Source organism: Pan paniscus, chromosome 13 (genome assembly GCF_029289425.2).
Source record: "Pan paniscus chromosome 13, NHGRI_mPanPan1-v2.0_pri, whole genome shotgun sequence".
Taxonomy (NCBI): domain Eukaryota; kingdom Metazoa; phylum Chordata; class Mammalia; order Primates; family Hominidae; genus Pan; species Pan paniscus.
The window spans coordinates 68,856,682-68,877,578 of NC_073262.2; the positions used below are offsets into that span (position 1 = coordinate 68,856,682).

The 20,897-nt window shown below is 33.5% G+C and overlaps 1 protein-coding gene and 1 long non-coding RNA gene across 5 annotated transcripts in view; one reads left to right on the forward strand and one right to left on the reverse strand.

Moving 5' to 3' along the window:
- Nucleotides 1-20,897, forward strand: part of LOC103787066 (uncharacterized) — a 152,350-nt gene that overhangs the window by 51,791 nt on the left and 79,662 nt on the right. The gene's annotated exons all lie outside the window — the stretch shown is intronic.
- SCN9A (sodium voltage-gated channel alpha subunit 9) overlaps nucleotides 1-20,897 on the reverse strand; it is a 177,528-nt gene that overhangs the window by 5,833 nt on the left and 150,798 nt on the right. For all 3 annotated transcript variants that reach the window (XM_055108703.2, XM_055108702.2, XM_055108701.2), the window contains 2 exons: nucleotides 3,140-3,244; nucleotides 2,735-3,005 (listed from right to left, as the gene is read on the reverse strand). In XM_055108703.2, the coding sequence (XP_054964678.1) occupies nucleotides 2,735-3,005; nucleotides 3,140-3,244 (376 nt within the window). The remainder of the gene's footprint in view (nucleotides 1-2,734; nucleotides 3,006-3,139; nucleotides 3,245-20,897) is intronic.

The following is a 20,897-nucleotide window of genomic DNA, read 5'->3' on the forward strand; positions in this document are numbered from 1 at the left end:
TACAGTATATAGTATACGTATATACAGTATATAGTATACATATACTATATACTGTATATAGTATACGTATATACAGTATATAGCATACGTATATACAGTATATAGTATACGTATATACAGTATATAGTATACGTATATACAGTATATAGTATACGTATATACAGTATATAGTATACGTATATACAGTATATAGTATACATATACTATATACTGTATATAGTATACGTATATACAGTATATAGTATATGTATACTATATAGTATGTATATATAGCATACAGTATGCGTATACTCTATATAGCATATAGTATGCATATACGCTATATAGCATATAGTATGCATATACTATATATAGTATAGAGTATGCGTATACTATATATATAGTATAGAGTATGCGTATACTATATATATAGTATAGAGTATGTATATATAGTATACATATATACATACTATATACTATATACATAGTATGTGTGTGTATGTGTATATATATATATACGCACAATATATAGCTGAACCTATCTCCAGAAAGCCTGTACTAATTAACATTTCTAATGGCAGTATATGATAGTGCTCACACCTTACACATTCAACAGTATTGAGTGCTACCATTCTTCTTTATAGTTTTTTACCAAAAAATTTTCATGACATTTGAAAACATCTACTATTGTAATTTATTTGCATTTTTTGTGAAAATAATCCACAATTTTCCTTGTGTTTTGTTATTTTGTATCCTTATTGGTTGTTTTTAACTTCTGTTTTTGGCTTAGTTTGGTATTTGCCCATGTGTCTATTGGGATTTTTACTATATTCTTATTAATTTATAAGAACAATTTTCTATTTAAAGTATTGATCCTTTCTCGGCCTTAACTTTTATGTAAACATTTCACCTATTTTTTGTCTTTCAACCTTTTATTTATGATGATTTTTTCCCCAAAGAATATTTTGTTTTTTTGTGCAGTCACTTCTTCTTCATTTTTTTTTTTTTTTGCTTTACAAATTTGTGTTTTGAATAGAAAGGACTATAAGAGTATATGGTTATATGTCTATTTCCACATATTTCCTACTAGAATCTTTTTTTTTTAACTTTAGATTTTGATTCATGTGATTTTTTCACACAGTAAATTGGTAATTATACATTAAAGTTTAATTTGGACTCTCTTCAAACCCACTGAGCTTTTATATTTGAACAGTTTTATTTAACATCTATATAAGTCGTAATATTTTGCAGAATAAGCTACCTCTTGTCACCCTAATTTTCTTCCAGATGAATTTAGAATCATTTAGACTTATATTGTTATTGTCTATTTATTACCCCCACTACATAAAAAGACTCATTGATATTTTCCTTGAATTCATAGATTAATAAATTTGAAAGTCTTAATTACAATGAGAGAACCTTATCTAAGTACATGACAATCCTTTCAATTATTTCAGCTTTCTTTTATATCCTAAAGTTTTCTTCAGAAGTCTCATATGATAAAGTTATTATTAGATAATTTACTTTATTTTTATTGCAATTGTGAATCAGATTTTCTAATTTTTTTCATGTATAAGATAATTATTAGTGTTGGCACATGTAATTTAAAATTTGTACCTTTTGAACTCTAATTGAATTTATTTTTAGTTGATTCTCTTTCAATATATGAACAAGTTCTTTCATTATATGAAGAAGGTCATTATATTAAGGATCATTTACTCCATTGTTTGTATATATGTACCTCTCTGTTTTCTTATCTAATTGCATTGGCCAACAACACTAAAAACAGGGATGATACAGGCACACTCTTTTTTTTCCCTGACTTAATAGGAATGCTTTCAGAATCATTTTTGTTAGTGTGAAATTCTCACCTAAATTTTAATACATTTTCTTATATCAATTTTGGTATGACTTCTGGTGATAATATGCTTTTCCAAAAATATTGATTTTAAATGCTTACTCTGTTATGTGGCACTCAATTTTATGATTCTAAGTCATGCAACCTTGAACCTTTTCAGATTGATAACCTGTTGATTAAACTTGTAGTAATCTCTATAATCTCTCTCTATTAAAAGTTTATAATTCTAAAAAGAAATACAATCCTAAAATACTTTGCAAGATATGTGAAAATAACAACAACAACAAAAAAACAAGAAGATAGAAAAACAACCATGGCAATGAATGTATAGGAAGCATAAAATCATGTGCTGTTATTCACAGACATGACCATGGCTGGTTGAGGAATGATTGGCATTTTATACACTTGTGAAGTATTAAGCTGTAAAAAATAAAACTGGCATTTCTAGAGACCTTAACTTCACTTTAAATTCTGGAAGAATTTTCACAAATTCACAGATATTCTGGCTATTAATATTATCATTAATCAAATGACAAGTCTCACATGTGCTAAAACCAGAAGTTATTTCAGATTCAACATTGGTTTTCCAAGACACAGCTATATATAAACATGGTAACTAGTTTTGCAAAGGTAATATTGGAAACTAAATATCAACAAGTATAATTTCCTTCTAACAGATAGAAATATTTGGCTTTGGGGCCTGTATTGTAAACCCAGAAACACTGTAGTATGAGAGACAGATATTTTTGTTTTGCTTTTTAGGATTTTTTCATTCTTTCATTGTACTGACTTACTCAAGAGTAAATTTGCATTCAAGAATTCAGAATATACTTCCTTGAGCATAAGTGAAGTTTAGCTTTACTCAAAAAATAAAATCTGAATAATAAATATTCTTACCTACAATGGAGATAATCACGACCACAAAATCAAAAATATTCCATCCTACAGTGAAGTAGTAGTGTCTGAGGGAGATCAGTTTTAGCACACATTCTCCAGTGAAAAGGATTATAAAAACCACATTTATCCAATATAAAACTTCAGTCATATGTTGACTTTGACCCTCCTTTTCTACCATCATGGTTACCATGTTGAGACAGATAAGAACCATGATACTAATATCAAAGGCTTGATTTGTCACTAGGTCAAATATACATCCTTGGATTTTGTTCTGCAAAGAAATAAGAATAATATCGAATGCAGAGTAAACTTTTCAAGTATTATCTAGAAATTAAAGATGTGCATTAAAAATGAATTAGAAATAATATGAAAATCTATATGCTAAAGATATATATATTTTTTTACCCCTGGTCGAGGAATTGGCTTTTGTGGCTTCTTGGACCCCAGCTTTTTCATTGCATTATAGTATTTCTTCTGTTCTTCTGTCATAAAGATGTCTTGACCTCCAAGGTAAAGAAACAAAAAATAAGTGTAGTTAAAACCAGAATCATTGTCTACATCTTTCTATAGATTACTAAAATAGGTTAAAATGTGTTAATATAGAAATAAAATGTATTTTATTATGTTCATGATAGCTATACATAAAATATATCTTAAATAATTACATATGTGTAGAAACATGGGTCTCCAAACACAGTTAAATGTGCATATATAAATATTTGTATTACATATAATAAGGATTGGCTCAATATTCTTTTGGTGTGCTAATCAGTGTTGTTTTAAACTATGTACTTTGATCTTTTTTATCTGCTAGCTGTCTTACTGTGACTTTTATTGCTAAGAAAATTTGTAAGAATTAAAAGTAATGAATATCTTCTTTGATGATTTGGCTAATATTTAGAACTTTTATAAAGAATAGGGAGCCAAATCATGAGTGAACTCCCATTCACAATTACTACAAAGAGAATAAAATACCTAGGAATCCAACTTACAAGGGATGTGAAGGACCTCTTCAAGGAGAACTACAAACCACTGCTCAGCGAAATAAAAGAGGACACAAACAAATGGAAGAATATTCCATGCTCATGGATAGGAAGACTCAATATCATGAAAATGGCATTACTGCCCAAGGTAATTTATAAATTCAATGCTATCCCCATCAAGCTACCACTGACTTTCTTCACAAAATTGGAAAAAAACTACTTTAAAGTTCATATGGAACCAAAAAAGAGCCTGCATAGCCAAGATAATCCTAAGCAAAAAGAACAAAGCTGGAGGCATCACACTACCTGACTTCAAACTATACTACAAGGCTACAGTAACCAAAACAGCATGGTACTGGTACCAAAACAGATATATACACCAATGGAACAGAACAGAGGCCTCAGAAATAACACTACACATCTACAACCACCTGATCCTTGACAAACCTCACAAAAACAAGCAACGGGGAAAGGCTTCCCTATTTAATAAATGGTGCTGGGAAAACTGGCTAGCCATATGTAGAAAGTTGAAACTGGATCCCTTCCTTACACCTTGTACAAAAATTAACTCAAGATGGATTAAAGACTTAAATGTAAGACCTAAAACCATAAAAACCCTAGAAGAAACTCTAGGCAATACCATTCAGGACATAGGCATGGGCAAAGACTTCATGACTAAAACACCAAAAGCAATGACAACAAAAGCCAAAACAGACAAATGGGATCTAATTAAACTAAAGAGCTTCTGCACAGCAAAAGAAACTATCATCAGAGTGAACAGGCAACCTACAGAATGGGAGAAAATTTTTGCAATTTATCCATCTGACAAAAGGGCTAATATCCAGAATCTACAAAGAACTTAAACAAATTTACAAGAAAAAAACAAACAACTCCATCAAAAAGTGGGCAAAGGATATGAACAGGCACTTCTCAAAAGAAGACATTTATGCAGCCAACAGACATATGAAAAAATGCTCATCATCACTGGTCATCAGAGAAACACAAATCAAAACCACAATGAGATACCATCTCATGCCAATTAGAATGGCAATCACTAAAAAGTCAGGAAACAACAGATGTTGGAGAGGATGTGGAGAAATAGCAACACTTTTACACTGTTGGTGACAGTGTAAATTAGTTCAACCATTGTGGAAGACAGTGTGATGATTCCTCAAGAATCTAAAACTAGAAATACCATTTGACCCAGCAATGTCATTACTGGGTATATACTCAAGGGATTGTAAATCATGCTACTATAAAGACACATGCATATGTATATTTATTGCAGTACTATTCACAATAGCAAAGACTTGGAACCAACCCAAATGTCCATCAATAATAGACTGGATAAAGAAAATGTGGCATATATACACCATGGAATACTATGCAGCCATAAAAAAGGATGAGTTCATGTCCTTTGTAGGGACATGCATGAAGCTGGAAACCATCATTCTCAGCAAAATATCACAAGGATGGAAAACCAAACTCTGCATGTTCTCACTCATAAGTGGGAGTTGAACAATGAGAACACATGGACACAGGGAGGGGAACATCACACACCAGGGCCTGTTAGGGGGTTGGGAGCTTTGGGAGGGATTACTTAGGAGAAATACCTAATGTAAATGATGAGTTGATTGGTGCAGCAAACCAACATGGTACATGTATACCTATGTAACAAACCTGCATGTTTTGCACATGTACCCTAGAACTTAAAGTATAATAATAAAAAAAGAATAGGGGCTACATACAATAACCAAAATTGTATGTATTTTATATTCATTTTAATATACCATTATTCCTTTACATAAAAAATGAATATAAACGAAAATGATGATATACATTTCTATATCTCTATTTCAAGAAACGCTTTGACTACCTTTTTAATTCTAAATAAAGGATTTCAACATAAACACTTTATTGGATGTCAACATCATCCTTGATAGATTTCTAGGTACTGAGGAAGTTGTCAATTATCATACCCAAACTGAAGGACTTTCCAATTGATTACGTAAAAGAAAATATAACTTTTAAAATTCAACAGTAAATAACATAACATCTAAATGAGGTTTTTGACTGGAAAAGCCTAAATCTTACAAAGGGGGGCTAGAAGCTTCAGTTGCTCCCTTTGTTCTCTGCTAATTTCTTAAGTTAGCTGTAAGTTTTACAGATTTATGTATATTCTACATTAGTCTATAATTTCACCTTTTTAAGTCACAGCATAAATTAGTATAATCCATATAATTAAGAATTTATTTTCAAGGATTTATAGTTCTGAGATCATTACTTAACTTGTAGGGTGCTGGAATTAAAGATGACCTGGTTATGGTTTCCCTTTATTCTCTTGGATTTGGTAATATTCAGCTTCCTCTTATTTACTTATTTTTTTAATTGTTTGCTGTTGAATGGGAAGCTTCCCATTATATTGAATTTTCTTATTCATCAAATACCTAATGTTAACCAGACTTCCCTTTCTGCCTTAGAGTGTTTTTGTTGTTGTTGTTGTTGTTGTTGTTGTTGTTGTTGTTTTTGATGGAGTCTTGCTCTGAGGCACAGGCTGGAGTGCAGTGCCACCATCTTGGCTCACTGCAACCTCCACCTCCTGGGTTCAAGTAATTCTCATGTCTCAGCCTCCCGAGTAGCTGGGATTACAGGTGCATGCCACCACATCAGGCTAATTTTTGTATTTTTAGTAGAGACAGGGTTTCGCCATGTTGGCTGGTGTGGTTTTGAACTCCTGGCCTCAAGTGATCTGCCAGCCTTGGCCTCCCAAAGTGCTGGGATTACAGGCGTGAGCCACCATATCCGGCCACCTTAGAGTGTTTTAATTCAGCTTTCCTCTAGTTAATATGCAGTCTTTATGTAATTTTCATATTCATCTCACCTACTGGCAAGGCATGAGAGAGACAGACTTCATGTCAATGTCAAGAGAAACCCAGATCCTTTACTGTTCATTAATGGGGACTGAAAATTACAGCATGCCAAGAACTTGACAGAAGAAGCTGGAGAAAAACTGAGGAGAAAACTCCAACTTTGAAGAGAAAATCAAAGTAATAGATTTTGTTTTCCCCTAATGATACCCTGGTTGTCAATATGATGAAGAATGGGATAAAACTAATAGGAGATTATGAATTACTTCAATAGAGAAACTTGTGTGGGTGTTTTGTTTTCCTATAGCTTATTTAGGCCTTGTGCAAAATGTATCCCTTTAAAACCTAGGTGGAAGGAATTCTGTAAGTCAGGCTAATTTTTTTCTGTGTTACAATCTACATCGAGGCTGTATTACATAGTAATAAAGACTTCTTCACTTCTGGTGTCAGATCATCTTTGTTCAAGTCCTTTCTTTTGTCCTTGGGTAAGTTTCTTAATTCTTTAAGTAAAACCACCTCATCATTATAAGAGTAGTCACTGCATTTGTGTTTGCTGAGAAGATAAATTGAGGTAATGCATGAAGAATACTTAGCATAATATCTGGCACATGGTAAGTCTTCATTAAATTTTAGTTACTATTACTGTTGGTGCTATTAAACTTCCTGATAAGATTAGAGTTAATGAAATGAGGTTATTGTTAACATTTACTCCATAGTTGCTCAAATTTGTAATTATATATTTGTATAACTATATCATGTAATCTTCCTTTTTATAACTTGAACTCATTAATGACTTTTGTTCTAATAGTAGTATGTTTTATGATTATTAAAAACTAATTTCACATGAAATCATTAGAGGTGAAAAAAGTACTTATGAGGATGATGAATAGTTGGAAAAACTAGTAAAATAGGGTTGGTTATTAGAAAGAGGCATGGGTAGTTGATAGAGCCATAAGCTTTGATCAAATTATTGAAGTTAAAAAGCAGTAAGTGGCAACATTGCATTGTGGAAAAGATATGGGTTTTCAAATCAAACAGGCATTTCAATCATAACTGTGCTGGTATCCTGTTACTTGGTTTGAAACAATTTATCCATCCTTTCTAGGGGCTAATTTATTCATTTTCATCAAGATACCACTTTCAAGGGAGGGAGAGGAGTGGAGCACATCAAATGTCCTTGCCATTCAGTGTGCTGCACTAGGGTCCAGTTTCACTCTTGCCTCATATGGAGCACTGAAAGAACCAGTATGATTAGAACAATTGATACAGCTACAAACATAGGAAAAGGGGAAGGTAGATTAGCTGTTTGAGAGACTCTCAGTATCTCCAGCCAGGCTGATTGGCAAAGGTCTTGCCCTGTCAAAGTCAGTCCATAAATCCTGGTGGCTGTTTTGTGTCATTTGTGACATTGTGTTGGATGGCTGACAGGTGGCTATTCTTCCAATGCACAGACACCAATGCAAAGCACAAGGAACACAAAGAATTAGGGAAACAACAAAAAGGGATAAAAGAAATCCGCAGTTACTGACCCTAAAGAAATAGAGATTTATAAATTGCCTAAAAAAGAATTCAAAATAATTATCCTAATGAAGTTTAGCAAAGTACCAGAGAACACAGATAGACAACTAAACAAAATCAGGAAAATGATACATGAACACAATGAGGATATCAATGAAGGGAAAGAAACTATACACACACACAAAAAAAGTCAAATATCAGTAAAAGCTCTGGAATTGAAGAATACAATAATTGAACTAAAAAACTCCCTGGAGGATTCAATAGCAGACTTGATCAAACTGGAGAAAGAATCAACAAACCAAGAAAAAAACAAACAACCCCATCAAAAAGTGGGTGAAGGCTATGAACAGACACTTCTCAAAAGAAGACATTTATGCAGCCAAAAAACACATGAAAAAATGCTCATCATCACTGGCCATCAGAGAAATGCAAATCAAAACCGCAATGAGATACTGTCTCATACCAGTTAGAATGGTGATCATTAAAAAGTCAGGAAACAACAGGTGCTGGAGAGGATGTGGAGAAAAAGGAACACTTTTACACTGTTGGTGGGACTGTAAACTAGTTCAACCACTGTGGAAGTCCGTGTGGCGATTCCTCAAGGATCTAGGACTAGAAATACCATTTGACCCAGCCATCCCATGACTGGGTATATACCCAAAGGATTATAAATCATGCTGCTATGAAGACACATGCACACGTATGTTTATTGCGGCACTATTCACAATAGCAAAGACTTGGAACCAACCCAAATGTCCAACAATGATAGACTGGATTAAGAAAATGTGGCACATATACACCATGGAATACTATGCAGCCATAAAAAAGGATGAGCTCAAGTCCTTTGCAGGGACATGCATGAAGCTGGAAACCATCATTCTCAGCAAACTATCGCAAGGACAAAAAACCAAACACTGCACTTTCTCACTCATAGATGGGAATTGAACAATGAGAACACATGGACACAGGAAGGGGACCATCACACACCAGGGCCTGTTGTGGGGTCGGGGGAGGAGGGGGAGGGATAGCATTAGGAGATATACCTAATGTTAAATGATGAGTTAATGGGTGCAGCACACCAACATGGCACATGTATACATATGTAACTAACCTGCACGTTGTGCACATGTACCCTAAAACTTAAAGTATAATAAAAAATAAAAATAAAAAAAAATAAAATTAAAAAACCCTCCAAAGATGGACACCAAAAAAAAAAAAAAAAAAAAAAAAAAAAGGTAGATCATTTAAAATTATCCAGTCAGTGGAGCAATAAGAAATAAAAAAAAAATGAGTGAAGATTTATGGGACATCATTAAGTGGAACAATATATGCATTATGAAATCACAGAGAAGACAGAAAGGGGTGTAAAAATATTTTTTAAATGACTAAAATATGTTCAAATTTGGGGAGAGATATGAACATCTAAATTCAGGAAACTCAAAGAATCCCAAATAGGACAAATCTAAAGAAGTCTCGGCTGGGCATGGTGGCTCACACCTGTAATCCCAGCACTTTGAGGGGTTGAGGGAGGGGTGGATCACCTGAGGTCAGGAGTTCAAGACCAGCCTGGCCAACATGGCAAAACCACATCTCTACCAAAAATTACAAAAATCAGCTGGGCGTGGTGGTGGGTGCCTATAATCCCAGCTACTCGGGAGGCTGAGGCAGAGAGAATTGCTTGAACCCACGAGGTGGAAGTTGCAGTGAGCCAAGATCATGCTACTGCACTCCAGCCTGGGCAACACGGTGAAACTCTATCTCGGAAAAAAAAGAAAAAAAAGTCTCCACTAGAGACATAATATCATCAAATTGCCAAAAGTGAAAGGGAAGTTTGAAAACAGCAAGAAAAAAACTGAATTGTCATGTCCAAAAGAGCTCTCTTAAGATGAACAGCAGATTTCTCAGTAGAAACTTTAAAAGAGCAAATAAAGTGAAAGTATATATTCAAAATACTTAAAGAAAAAAACTGCTGACCAAGAATAATATACCTGGAAAAACTGTCCTTTAAAATTAAGGAAGGATAAAAACTTTCTCATACAAGCAAATGCTGAGGGAGTTCATCACCACTAGATTTATCTTATAGGAAATGCTAAAGTGAGTTCTTCAAGTTGAAACGAAAGCATGGTAAAGAGCAACACAAGAGCATATGAAAGCACAAATCTCACTAGTAAAGGTAAATACATGGACAAATAGAGAATACTGTAATACTCTAATAGTATTATATAAATCATTTATAATTCTAATATAAAAGTTAAATGTCAAAATAATTAAGAATAACTAAAATTACAAAAATGTGTTTGTAGAAACACATTATAAAAAGATGTAAATTGTGACATTTATAACAAAAAGTGTGAGGGAGGTATTAAAAGTGAAGATTTTTTATATATGATTGAAGTTAAGTTGTTATCAGCTTAAAGTAGACTATTATAAGATATTTGTGATTGCCTCATGATAACCACAAGGAAAATCCACGTAAAAATACAGAAATAAAAAAGAGAAATCATAGCATATCACAATAAAATATCATCCAATCACAAAAGAAGACAGTTAAGAGAGAAAAAGACAGAAAAAAAGAATTACAAAACAGAAAAATTTAACAAAAAGGCAATAGTAAGTCATTACCTACCAATGATTATTTCAAATACAAATGGATTAAACTTCCCAATCAAAAGATCTACAATGGCTGCATAGATTTATGAAAACAAGATCCAGTTATATGCTGTCTCCAGATACTCATTTCAGATTTAAGAAAACATAGTTTGAAAGTTAATTGATAAAAAAGATACATTTTGTAGAAATGGTAACCAAAAGAGAGCAATGGGGCTATACAGTCGTCCTTTAGTATCTACAGGGTCATGGTTTCAGAACCCCAAGGGATACTAAAATTGAGGATGCTTAAGTCCCACAGTCAGTCCTGCAGGACCTATGGATAAAAAAAATTGACCCTCTGTATCTGTGGATTTCACATTCCATGAATACAGTGTTTTCAATCAGCATTGGCTGAATCTACAGATGTAAAACCTACAGACACAGAGGACACCCTGTAATTATATCAGCCAAAATAGACTTTAAATAAAAAACTGTCACAAGAGACAAAGTAGGTCATAAAATAAGATAAAAGAGTTAATTCATCAAGAAGATATAACAATTATATGTTAATCCATCATCAAAGCATGTAAATACGTAAAGCAATCATTGACAGATCTGAAGGGATAAACATGCAGCAACACCATAACAGTAGGATACAACAATACCCGACTTGCAATAATGAACAGAACAGCCAGATATGGAATCTATAAGCAAACTGTGGATTTGAACAACGCTATAGACCAAATGGATCACAAACACACAGAATATGCTACCCAACAGCATCTTAATATACCATCTTTTCAAGTGCGCACAGAATATTCTCAGGATAGATCACATATCAGGTCATGAAGTTAGTTTTGACAACTGTTAAGAAGTTGAAATCATACCAGATATCTTTTATGACCACAATGGAATGAAACTGGAAGTCAGTAATAGAAGGAAAACTGAAAAATTCACAAATATGTGGAAATTAAACAACACTCTCTTGAAAAAGCAATGGGTCAAAGAAAAAAAATCAATAGGAAAATTTAAAAGTATCTTGAAACAAACAAAAATGAAAGCACAATTTCCAAAATTTATGAGATGCAGCAAAAGCAGTAATAAAAGCAAATCTTATTGAGATACATGTCTACATTATAAAAAGAAATATCTCATATAAACAATATAGATTTACATGTCTAGGAACTAGAAAAAGAACAAACTAAGCCCAACATCAGCAAAAGGAAGGAAATAATAAGTATTAGAGCTAAGTAAGTGAAATAGAGAATAAAAAAGCAATAGAAAAAGTCAACAAAACTAAGAGTTGGTTTTTTCGAAAGATAAAATAGATGAATCCTTAGCAAGCATAACTAAGAAAAAAGATAGAGGACTCAAATATGTAAAACCAGAAATGAAAGAGGAGAATTTACAACTGATTTTATGGGAATAAGAAGGATCAAAGAGACTACCATGAACAATTATACACCAACAAATTGGATAACTTAGAAGGAATAGGTAAATTCCAAAAATATACAACCTACCAAGACTGAATCATGAGGAAATAGAATAACTGAATAGACAAATTGAACCAATAATAATAATAATAATAATAATAATAATAATAGTAACTCCCAAAAAAGAAATGTACAGGACCAGATGGCTACTCTGGAGAAGTCTAACCAAACATTTAAAGAAGAATCAACATTAATTCTTCTCAAACTCTCTTAAAACTTTGAAGAGGAAAGAACACTTCGAAAGTCATTTTATGGGGCCAGAATTACTCTCATATCAAAGCCAGACAAAGACACTGTAAGAAAAGAAAATTACAGCTTTTGAAGGAAGTGACTTCAACAACATTGTGGAATAGGAGATTTATGACTATTTTTTCTCTCACGGACGTACCAAGTAAACATCTACATACACATGGATCAGTTCTCTCCAGAGAAACCCAGAATCCAGTAGAAAAACTCATGCACACCAGAGGACAGAAAATATCCATATCAAAATGGGTAGAAAAAGTGGAAAGACACTCATGCACTAACCCCACCCTGAGCACAGCGCCTTACATTTGGGAAGAAAACCAAATTTGCAGCTACTTCCCAAGGGTTGAGAAACTATAGCACACATATAGAACCCAACTTTTTTTTAATTTAAGGAAATGTATTTATTTCTAGAAAATGCTTTTTCTAGAGTGTAAAGAGAGAAGAGATGAACTATATTATAAAATCATCTTCATAATTGCCTTGGTTTTCCATTTTGTAGAACCCAACTTTTATAGTCCCTGACACAGAGCTTGGCTTTTAGATCACCATGCTTGAGGAATGGCAGAGATAAGCCATTGGAGTTTTCTCTCAAGTACAAAAAACGATGGGGGGTTTTGAACTGCCTGAGCACTCTCAGAAGCTTTAATTCCTGGAATCAGACCATCTTCCAACTTCCCCATGGAAACCATTAGGCTACACGTTTTCCAGCAGCTCCCTGTGGTTCTGGCCTCTTCCAGTACTTGGAAATCTACATAGCAAATGAAGAATAAACCTTCTTCAGCCTAAACAAGAGGAATAACATTCCCCATGCCTTCTTCCCTGGCTTCCTCCAGAGACAATCCCAACTCTACAATCTTTCTTTTAAAAGAGGTGGAAGGTCTCTACCACCAAGAACAGGAGGGTGGCTTCTTCCCTGGCTTGCTCCTGACATAATTTATGCAGTCTCTTATTAGAGGAAGCCTTGAACTACACTTTAATCCAATAGATCTAACAGATATTTATAGAACAGTTCATCCAACAGCAACAAAATACATATTCTTCTCAAATCACATGAAACACTCTCCAGGATAGATCACATGTTAGGCCACCAAACAAGTTTTAACAAATTTAAGAAGATTAAAATCATATCGAGTATGTTTTCTGTTCATGATGACATGAAACTAGAAGTCAATAAGAATAACCTTGAACAACTCATAATTATGTGGAAATTAAACAACATGCTCCCGAACAGCCAATGGGTCAAAGAAGAAATTATATGGAAAAACAGAAAATATTTTGGGATCAATGACAATGGAAACACAAGATAACAAATAGTATGGAATGTAGAAAAAGAAGCCCTGAGAGAAAAATTTATAGTAATAAATGCCTATATTAAAGAAAGAAGGAAAATCTCAAATAAACAACCTAATATTACATCTTAGAGATTAGAAAAAGAAGAACAGAATATCCCCAAACTTTGCAGAAGGAAGACAATAACAAAGATAAGGATAGAAATACACAAAGCAAATACTAAAAAGTTGTTTTTTTGAAAAGATAAAATCGAAAAATCTTTAACTAGACTAACCAAGGGAAAAAAGACAACTCAAACAGTATCTGAAATGAAAGAAGGGAGACTAACACTGATAACACATAAATACAAGGAATCATAAACTATTAATGTGAACAACCATACACCATCAAATTGAATAACCTAGAAGGAATGAACTAATCTTTAGAAACATGCAACCTACCAAGACTAAATCAAGAAATAATACATCTGAACAAACCAATACTAGATAAAGAAAATAGATCAGTAATAAATTAAGTCTCCTAACCAAAAAAAAAAAAAAAAAAAAAAAGGAAAAGGTCACTGGTGAATTCTATTTAAAGAAATAATATGAATTCTTCTCAAATTCTTCCAAAAAATTGAAAAGGAGGTCAAACTCATTTTATGAGGCCAGTATTATACTGATATGAAATCCCTAAGAGTATGCTACCAGAAAAGAAAACTGCAGGCCAATATTCTTGATGAACATAGATCCAAAAATTCACAACAATATATTAGCAAACTGAATTCCCTAGCACATTTAAAACATCATTCACCATGATTACTTGGGATTTATCTGAGGGATGCAAAAATGGTTAAACATACATAAATCAATAAATGTGATATGCTACATTAACAAAATAAGAACAAAAATCATATGATCATCTTACTAGATGCAGACAAAGCATTTGATAAAATCCAGCATATGTTCATAATAAAATCTCAACAAAGCAGATATGGAAGGAATGTACCTTAACAAAATAAAGCCATATATGACAAGCCCACGACTACATTATGCAAAAACTGAAAAGTTGGGAGCTTTTCTTCTAAGATCAGGAACAAGAAAAGGATATCGACTGTTACCACTTCTTTTTGACATAGTACTAGAAATCCCATCCATAGCAATTAGGCAGGAAAAAGAAATAAAAGACATCCATGTAAGAAAGCAAGAAATAAAATTATCTCTGTTTGCTAATGACATGATCTTTATATGTAGAAAACCCTGAACACTCTACCGAGAACTGTTAAAACTGATACATAAATTCAGTAAAGTTGCAGTTTGCAAAATCAACATAGAAAAATCAGTAGCATTTCTATACATTAAAAATGAGGTATCCAACAAAGAAATTAAGAAATTAATCCTATTTAAAACAGCATCAAAATAAATAAATAAAATACTTTGAAGTAAATTTAACCAGGAAAGTTGAAGATCTGTACACTGAAAACTATAAGTTAATTTAAAAAAACTGAGGAAGACACAAATAAATTGTAATATATTTCATGTTCATGTGTTGGAAGAATTAATATTGTTAAAATGTCCATACTACCCGAAATAATCTACAGATTCAATGCAATCCCTATCAAAATTCTAATGTCAGTTTTCACAGAAATAGTAAAAAATCCTAACATTTGAATAAAATAAAAAAGATGCTAAATGGCCAAAGCAATCTGAGCAAAAAGAACAAAGCTAGAGGTGCAATACTCTGTCATTTCAAAATATAAAGCTATGCTATTGGCATAAACACAGATATATTGGCTAATGGAAAAGGATAAAAAGCCCAGAAATAAACCCAATTATTTATAGTCAATTGATTTTCAGCAAAGGTGCAAAGAATAAACAATGGGGGAAAGGACGATCTCTTCAATAAATGGTGTTGGGAAAACTGAATATTCCTTATGCAAAAGAATGAAATTGGGCCCTTTCTCATACCATATTTTTATAAAACCAAACAAGTAAAAGACTTAAATATAAGAAATGAAACTATAAAGCTACTAGAAGAAAACATAAAAGAAAAGCTCTATGACATTTATCTGGGCAAGGATTTCTTGGCTAGGACTCTAAAAGCACAGGTAACAAAAGACAATAAGAGACAAGTTGGATTAGATCAAACTAAAAATGTTCTTTACAGAAAACGAAACAATAACAGAGTGGAGAGAGAGATCATGGATTGAAATAAAATATCTGCAAACCATACATCTGATAAAGGGCTAATATCCAACATTATACATAAAAAGCTCAAGCAACTCAACACCTAGAAAATCAATAAAGCAATTGTAGAATGGGCAAATAATCTGAACAGACATTTCTCAAAAGAAGAGATATGAATGGCCAATAGATACATTAAAAAATGCTCAACATCTCTAATCATCAGAAAAATGCAAATTAAAATCCCAATGAAATATTACCTCACACCTCTTAGAATGGCTGTTATCAAAAAGATGAATGATAACAAGTGTTGATGAGGATGTGGAGAAATAGGAACCCTTATACATTGTTAGTGAAAATGTAAATTAGTACAGCTGTTTGAGAAAAATAGCATGGAAGTTCCCAAAACAAATACAATTACCATATAATTCAGCAATTCCACTTCTAGGTATATAGTGGTATATATTTAATTCCTTCAGAGGAATTAAAATCGTTCTGTCAAAGGTATACCTGCACTCCCATGTTCATTTCAGCATTATGTAGAAGAACCAAGACATATTAGGTTGGTGCAAATGTAATTGCAGTTTTTACCATTACTTTTGCTGCAATTAAAAGTAATGGCCAAAACCGCAATTACTTTTGCACTAACCCATACATGCAACCTGTACCCATCAACAGGTGAATGAATAAAGAAAATGTGATAGGTATGCACAGTGGACTACTATACAAAACTTTAAAAGAACAAATTTTGTCATCCCAACATGAATGAAACTAAAGGACGTTATGCTAAGCAAAATTAGCCAGGTACAGAAAGACAAATACCACATGATCTCACTTACGTGTAAAATGGGGTGGGGGGAGGGGGGAGGGATAGCATTAGGAGATATACCTAATGTAAATGACGAGTTAATGGGTGCCGCACACCAACATGGCACATGTATACATATGTAACAAACCTGCACGTTGTGCACATGTACCCTAGAACTTAAAGTAAAATAAAAAAATAAATAAATAAAAAATAAAAAAGTGAGAAGTCAACATTACAGAAACAGCGTATAAAGGTGGTTGCCACAGGACTGCGGGAAGACGATGTGGAGAAAGTATAAATGTTGATCAAAGGATGTACATTTTTCATTTAGAGTAGAGGAATAAATCTCAAGATGGATTAAAGACTTAAATGTAAAATCTAAAACTATAAAAACCCTGGAAGACAGCCTAGGCAATACCATTCAGGACATAGGCATGGGCTAAGATTTCATGACGAAGACACCAAAAGCAACTGCAACAAAAACAAAAACTAACAAATGGGATCTAATTAAACTAAAGAGCTTCTGCACAGCAAAAGAAACTATCAACAGAGTAAGCAGACAGTCTACAGAATGGGAGAAAATTTTTGCAGACTATGCATCTGACAAAGGTCTAATATCCAGAATCTATAAGGAACTTAAATGAGTTTACAAGAAATAAACAACCCCATTAAAAAGTGGGCAAAGGATATGAACAGAAACTTCTGAAAAGAAGACACACATGCAACAAACAAGCATATGAAAAAAAGCTCAATGTCACTGACCATTAGAGAAATGCAAATCAAAACCACAATGAGATACCATCTCACACCAGTCAGAATGGCTATTATGAAAAAGTCAAAAAATAACAGATGCTGGCGAGGGTGTGGAGAAAAAAAGAATGCCTACACACTGTTGATGGGAGTGTAAATTAATTCAACCATAATGGAAGACTGTGTGGCAATTCCTCAAAGACCTAAAGACAGAAATGCCATTCAACCCAGCAATCCCATTACTGGGTATATACCTAAAGGGAAATACATTGTTCTATTATAAAGACACATGCACACATATGTTTATTGGAGCACTGTTCACAATGGCAAAGACATAGAATCAACTCAAATGACCATCAGTGATAGACTGGATAAAGATAATGTGGTAAATATATACCATATAATACTATGCAGCCATTCAAAAAAAAGAGATCATATCCTTTGCAGGGACATTAATGGAGCTGGAGGCCATTTTCATTAGTAAACTAAGGCAGGAACAGAAAACCAAATACCACATGTTCTCACTTATAAGTGGGAGCTAAATGATGAGAACACATGGACACATAAAGGGTAACAACACACACTGGGGCCTATGGGAGGGTGAAGGGTGGGAGGAAGGAGAGGGTCAGGAAAAACAACCAATGCATACTGGGATATGCAACAAACCCCTATGACATGTTTACCTATGTAACAAGACTGCACATCCTGTACATGTACCCCTGAACTTAAAATAAAAGTCAAAAAAGTCACACAATAGGAAATGAAAAACATAAATGTATATTTCAAAATTGCTAAAAGAATAGCTTTTTAACTTTCTTACCACAAAAAAATGATAAGTGGGTGAAGTGATGGTTATGTTAATTAGTGCGATTGAAAATTTCTACAATGTTTATATAGATCAAAACATTGTTTTGTACCCCATAAATAAGCCCAATTTTTGTCAATTAAAAATGAACAAATATTTAAAAAGAAAAACATACTACAGAACAAGATCCCTGATGAACATAGATGCAAATAACTTCATCAAAATATTAGCAAACTGAATGCAACAGCCCATTAAATGATCATGTACTATGACCAAGTGGGAGTTGTCCCTAGGATGCAAGGATGGTTCAACATATGCAGACCAATAATGTGATACACCACATGATCTGAGAAGGATAAAAATCACATGATCATCAGAAGAGATTCAGAAGAAGCATTTGACAAATTTCAACAACCTTTCATGGTAAAAACTAAAAAAAGAAAACAAAAGCTAGGTATAGAAGTTGCTATAACTTGAAGGTTTGTCCCCTCCAAAGCTCCTGTTGCAATTTAATTGCAATTGTGACAGAATTGGGAGGTGAGACCTTTAAGAGGTGTTTAAGTTATGAGAATTTTACCCTTTTAAATGCATTAATGCTGTTATCTCAGGATTGAGTTCATTATAAACAGGCAGGTTCTGCCTCCTTTTCTCACTTATTCTCTCTTTGTGCCATGTGATACCTTACAGCATGTTATGACACAACAAATAAGACCTCACCAGACAGCCCCTCAGTCATGAACTTTCCATCCTCCAGTACTGTGATCCCATAAGGTTTATGTTCATTATAAATTACCCAGTCTGTGGTATTCTGTTATAGTAGCACAAATGGATGAGAACAGAGGAAATATACTTCATGATAACAAAGACTACTTGAAAATCCCACAGCTAACATCGTATTCAATGGTGAAAAACTGAAAAACTTTCCTGTAAGATCAGGAATAAGACAAATATGGCTACTCTTGCCACTTGTATTTAACACAGCACTAGAAGTCCTAGCCAGAGAAATTAGGCAAGAAAAACAAGTAAAAGACATCCCAATCTGAAAGAAAAAAGTGTTTACAGATGACATTATTTTATATGGAGAGTACCCTAAAGACTCCACACATCAGGAAAATCTGTTAGAACTAATAAACAAATTTACTAGATGTTGAAGGATATAAAATCAACATACAAAAATCACCTGTGTTTCTATACACTAACAATAAACAATCTGAAGAGAAAATTAGGAAAGAAATCCCATTTATGATAACATCAAAAGAAATAAAATACTTAGGATATGCTTAACCAAGGCATTGAAAATGTATGCACTGAAAACTACAAAATGTTCATGAAGGAAATTAAAGAAGACACAAATAAATGGAAAGACCCAGTATTCACGAATTAAATGACTTAATATTGTTAAAATGCCCATACTACCCTAAGTGATCTGTGAATTCAATACAGTACATATCAAAATCCCAATAGCATTATTTACTAAAATAAAAAAAGATCCTAAAATTCATATGGAACCACAAAAGACTCTGAATAGCCAAAGCAATCTTAAGAAAAAAGAAAAAAGTGGAAGAATCACATTTTCTCATTTCTTATTTATTTATTTATTGAGAGAGAAGATCTCACCCTGTCGCCCAGGCCAGAGTGCAGTGGCATGATCATAGCTCACTGCAGCCTCATACTCTTGGGCTTGAGTGATCCTCCCACCTCAGGCTCCTAAGTAGCTAGGACTATAGGTGTGTGCCATCATGCTTGGCTACTTTTCAAATATCTTTGTAAAGAAGGAGTCTATCTTGCCCAGGCTGGTCTCAAACTCTCGGCCACAAGTGATCCTCCAGCCTTAGCCTCCCGAGTTGCTGGGATTATAAGCATGAGCCACTGCACCCAGTCCCCACAGGTCCTCATTTCAAAATGTATAACAAAGCTACAACAATTAAAATAGTATGGTCCTGTCATAAAACAAATATATAGGCCAATGAAACAGGATAGAGAGCCCAGAAATAAACCCATGCATAAATAGTTAACTCATATTCAACAGGGGTGCCAAGAATACACAATAGAAAAGAGGCCACTCAACAAATAATGTTGGGAAAACTGGATATTCACATATAAAAAAATAGAATTGAATTCTTATATTACACCATACACAAAAATAAACTCAAAATAGATTAAACATTTAAACCTAAGACCTGAAAACTGTAAAACTTGTAGAAGAAAACATAGCAGGAAAGCTTCATGATACTGTTCTTGACAATGATTTCTTGGAAATGACTCCAAAATTCAAACAAGAGCAAAAATAGACAATTGAGACCATATCAAACTAAAAAGCTTTGGGAAAAAAAGGAAGCATTCAAGAGGGTGAAAAAGCAACCTACAGAATGGGAGAAAATATTTCCAACTATATATCTAATAAATGGTTAATATCCAAAATATATAGGGAACTCCTGCAAATTAAGAAGGCATGCAAATGGCCAACATGTATATGAAAAGATGCTCAATATCACTAATCATCAGAAAATTCAAATAAAAACTATAATGAGGGCTGGGTGCAGTGGCTCATGCCTGTTATCCCAGCACTTTGGGAGGCCAAGGTAGGTGGATCATGAGGTCAGGAGCTCAAGGCCATCCTGGCCAAAATGGTGAAACTCCATCTCTACT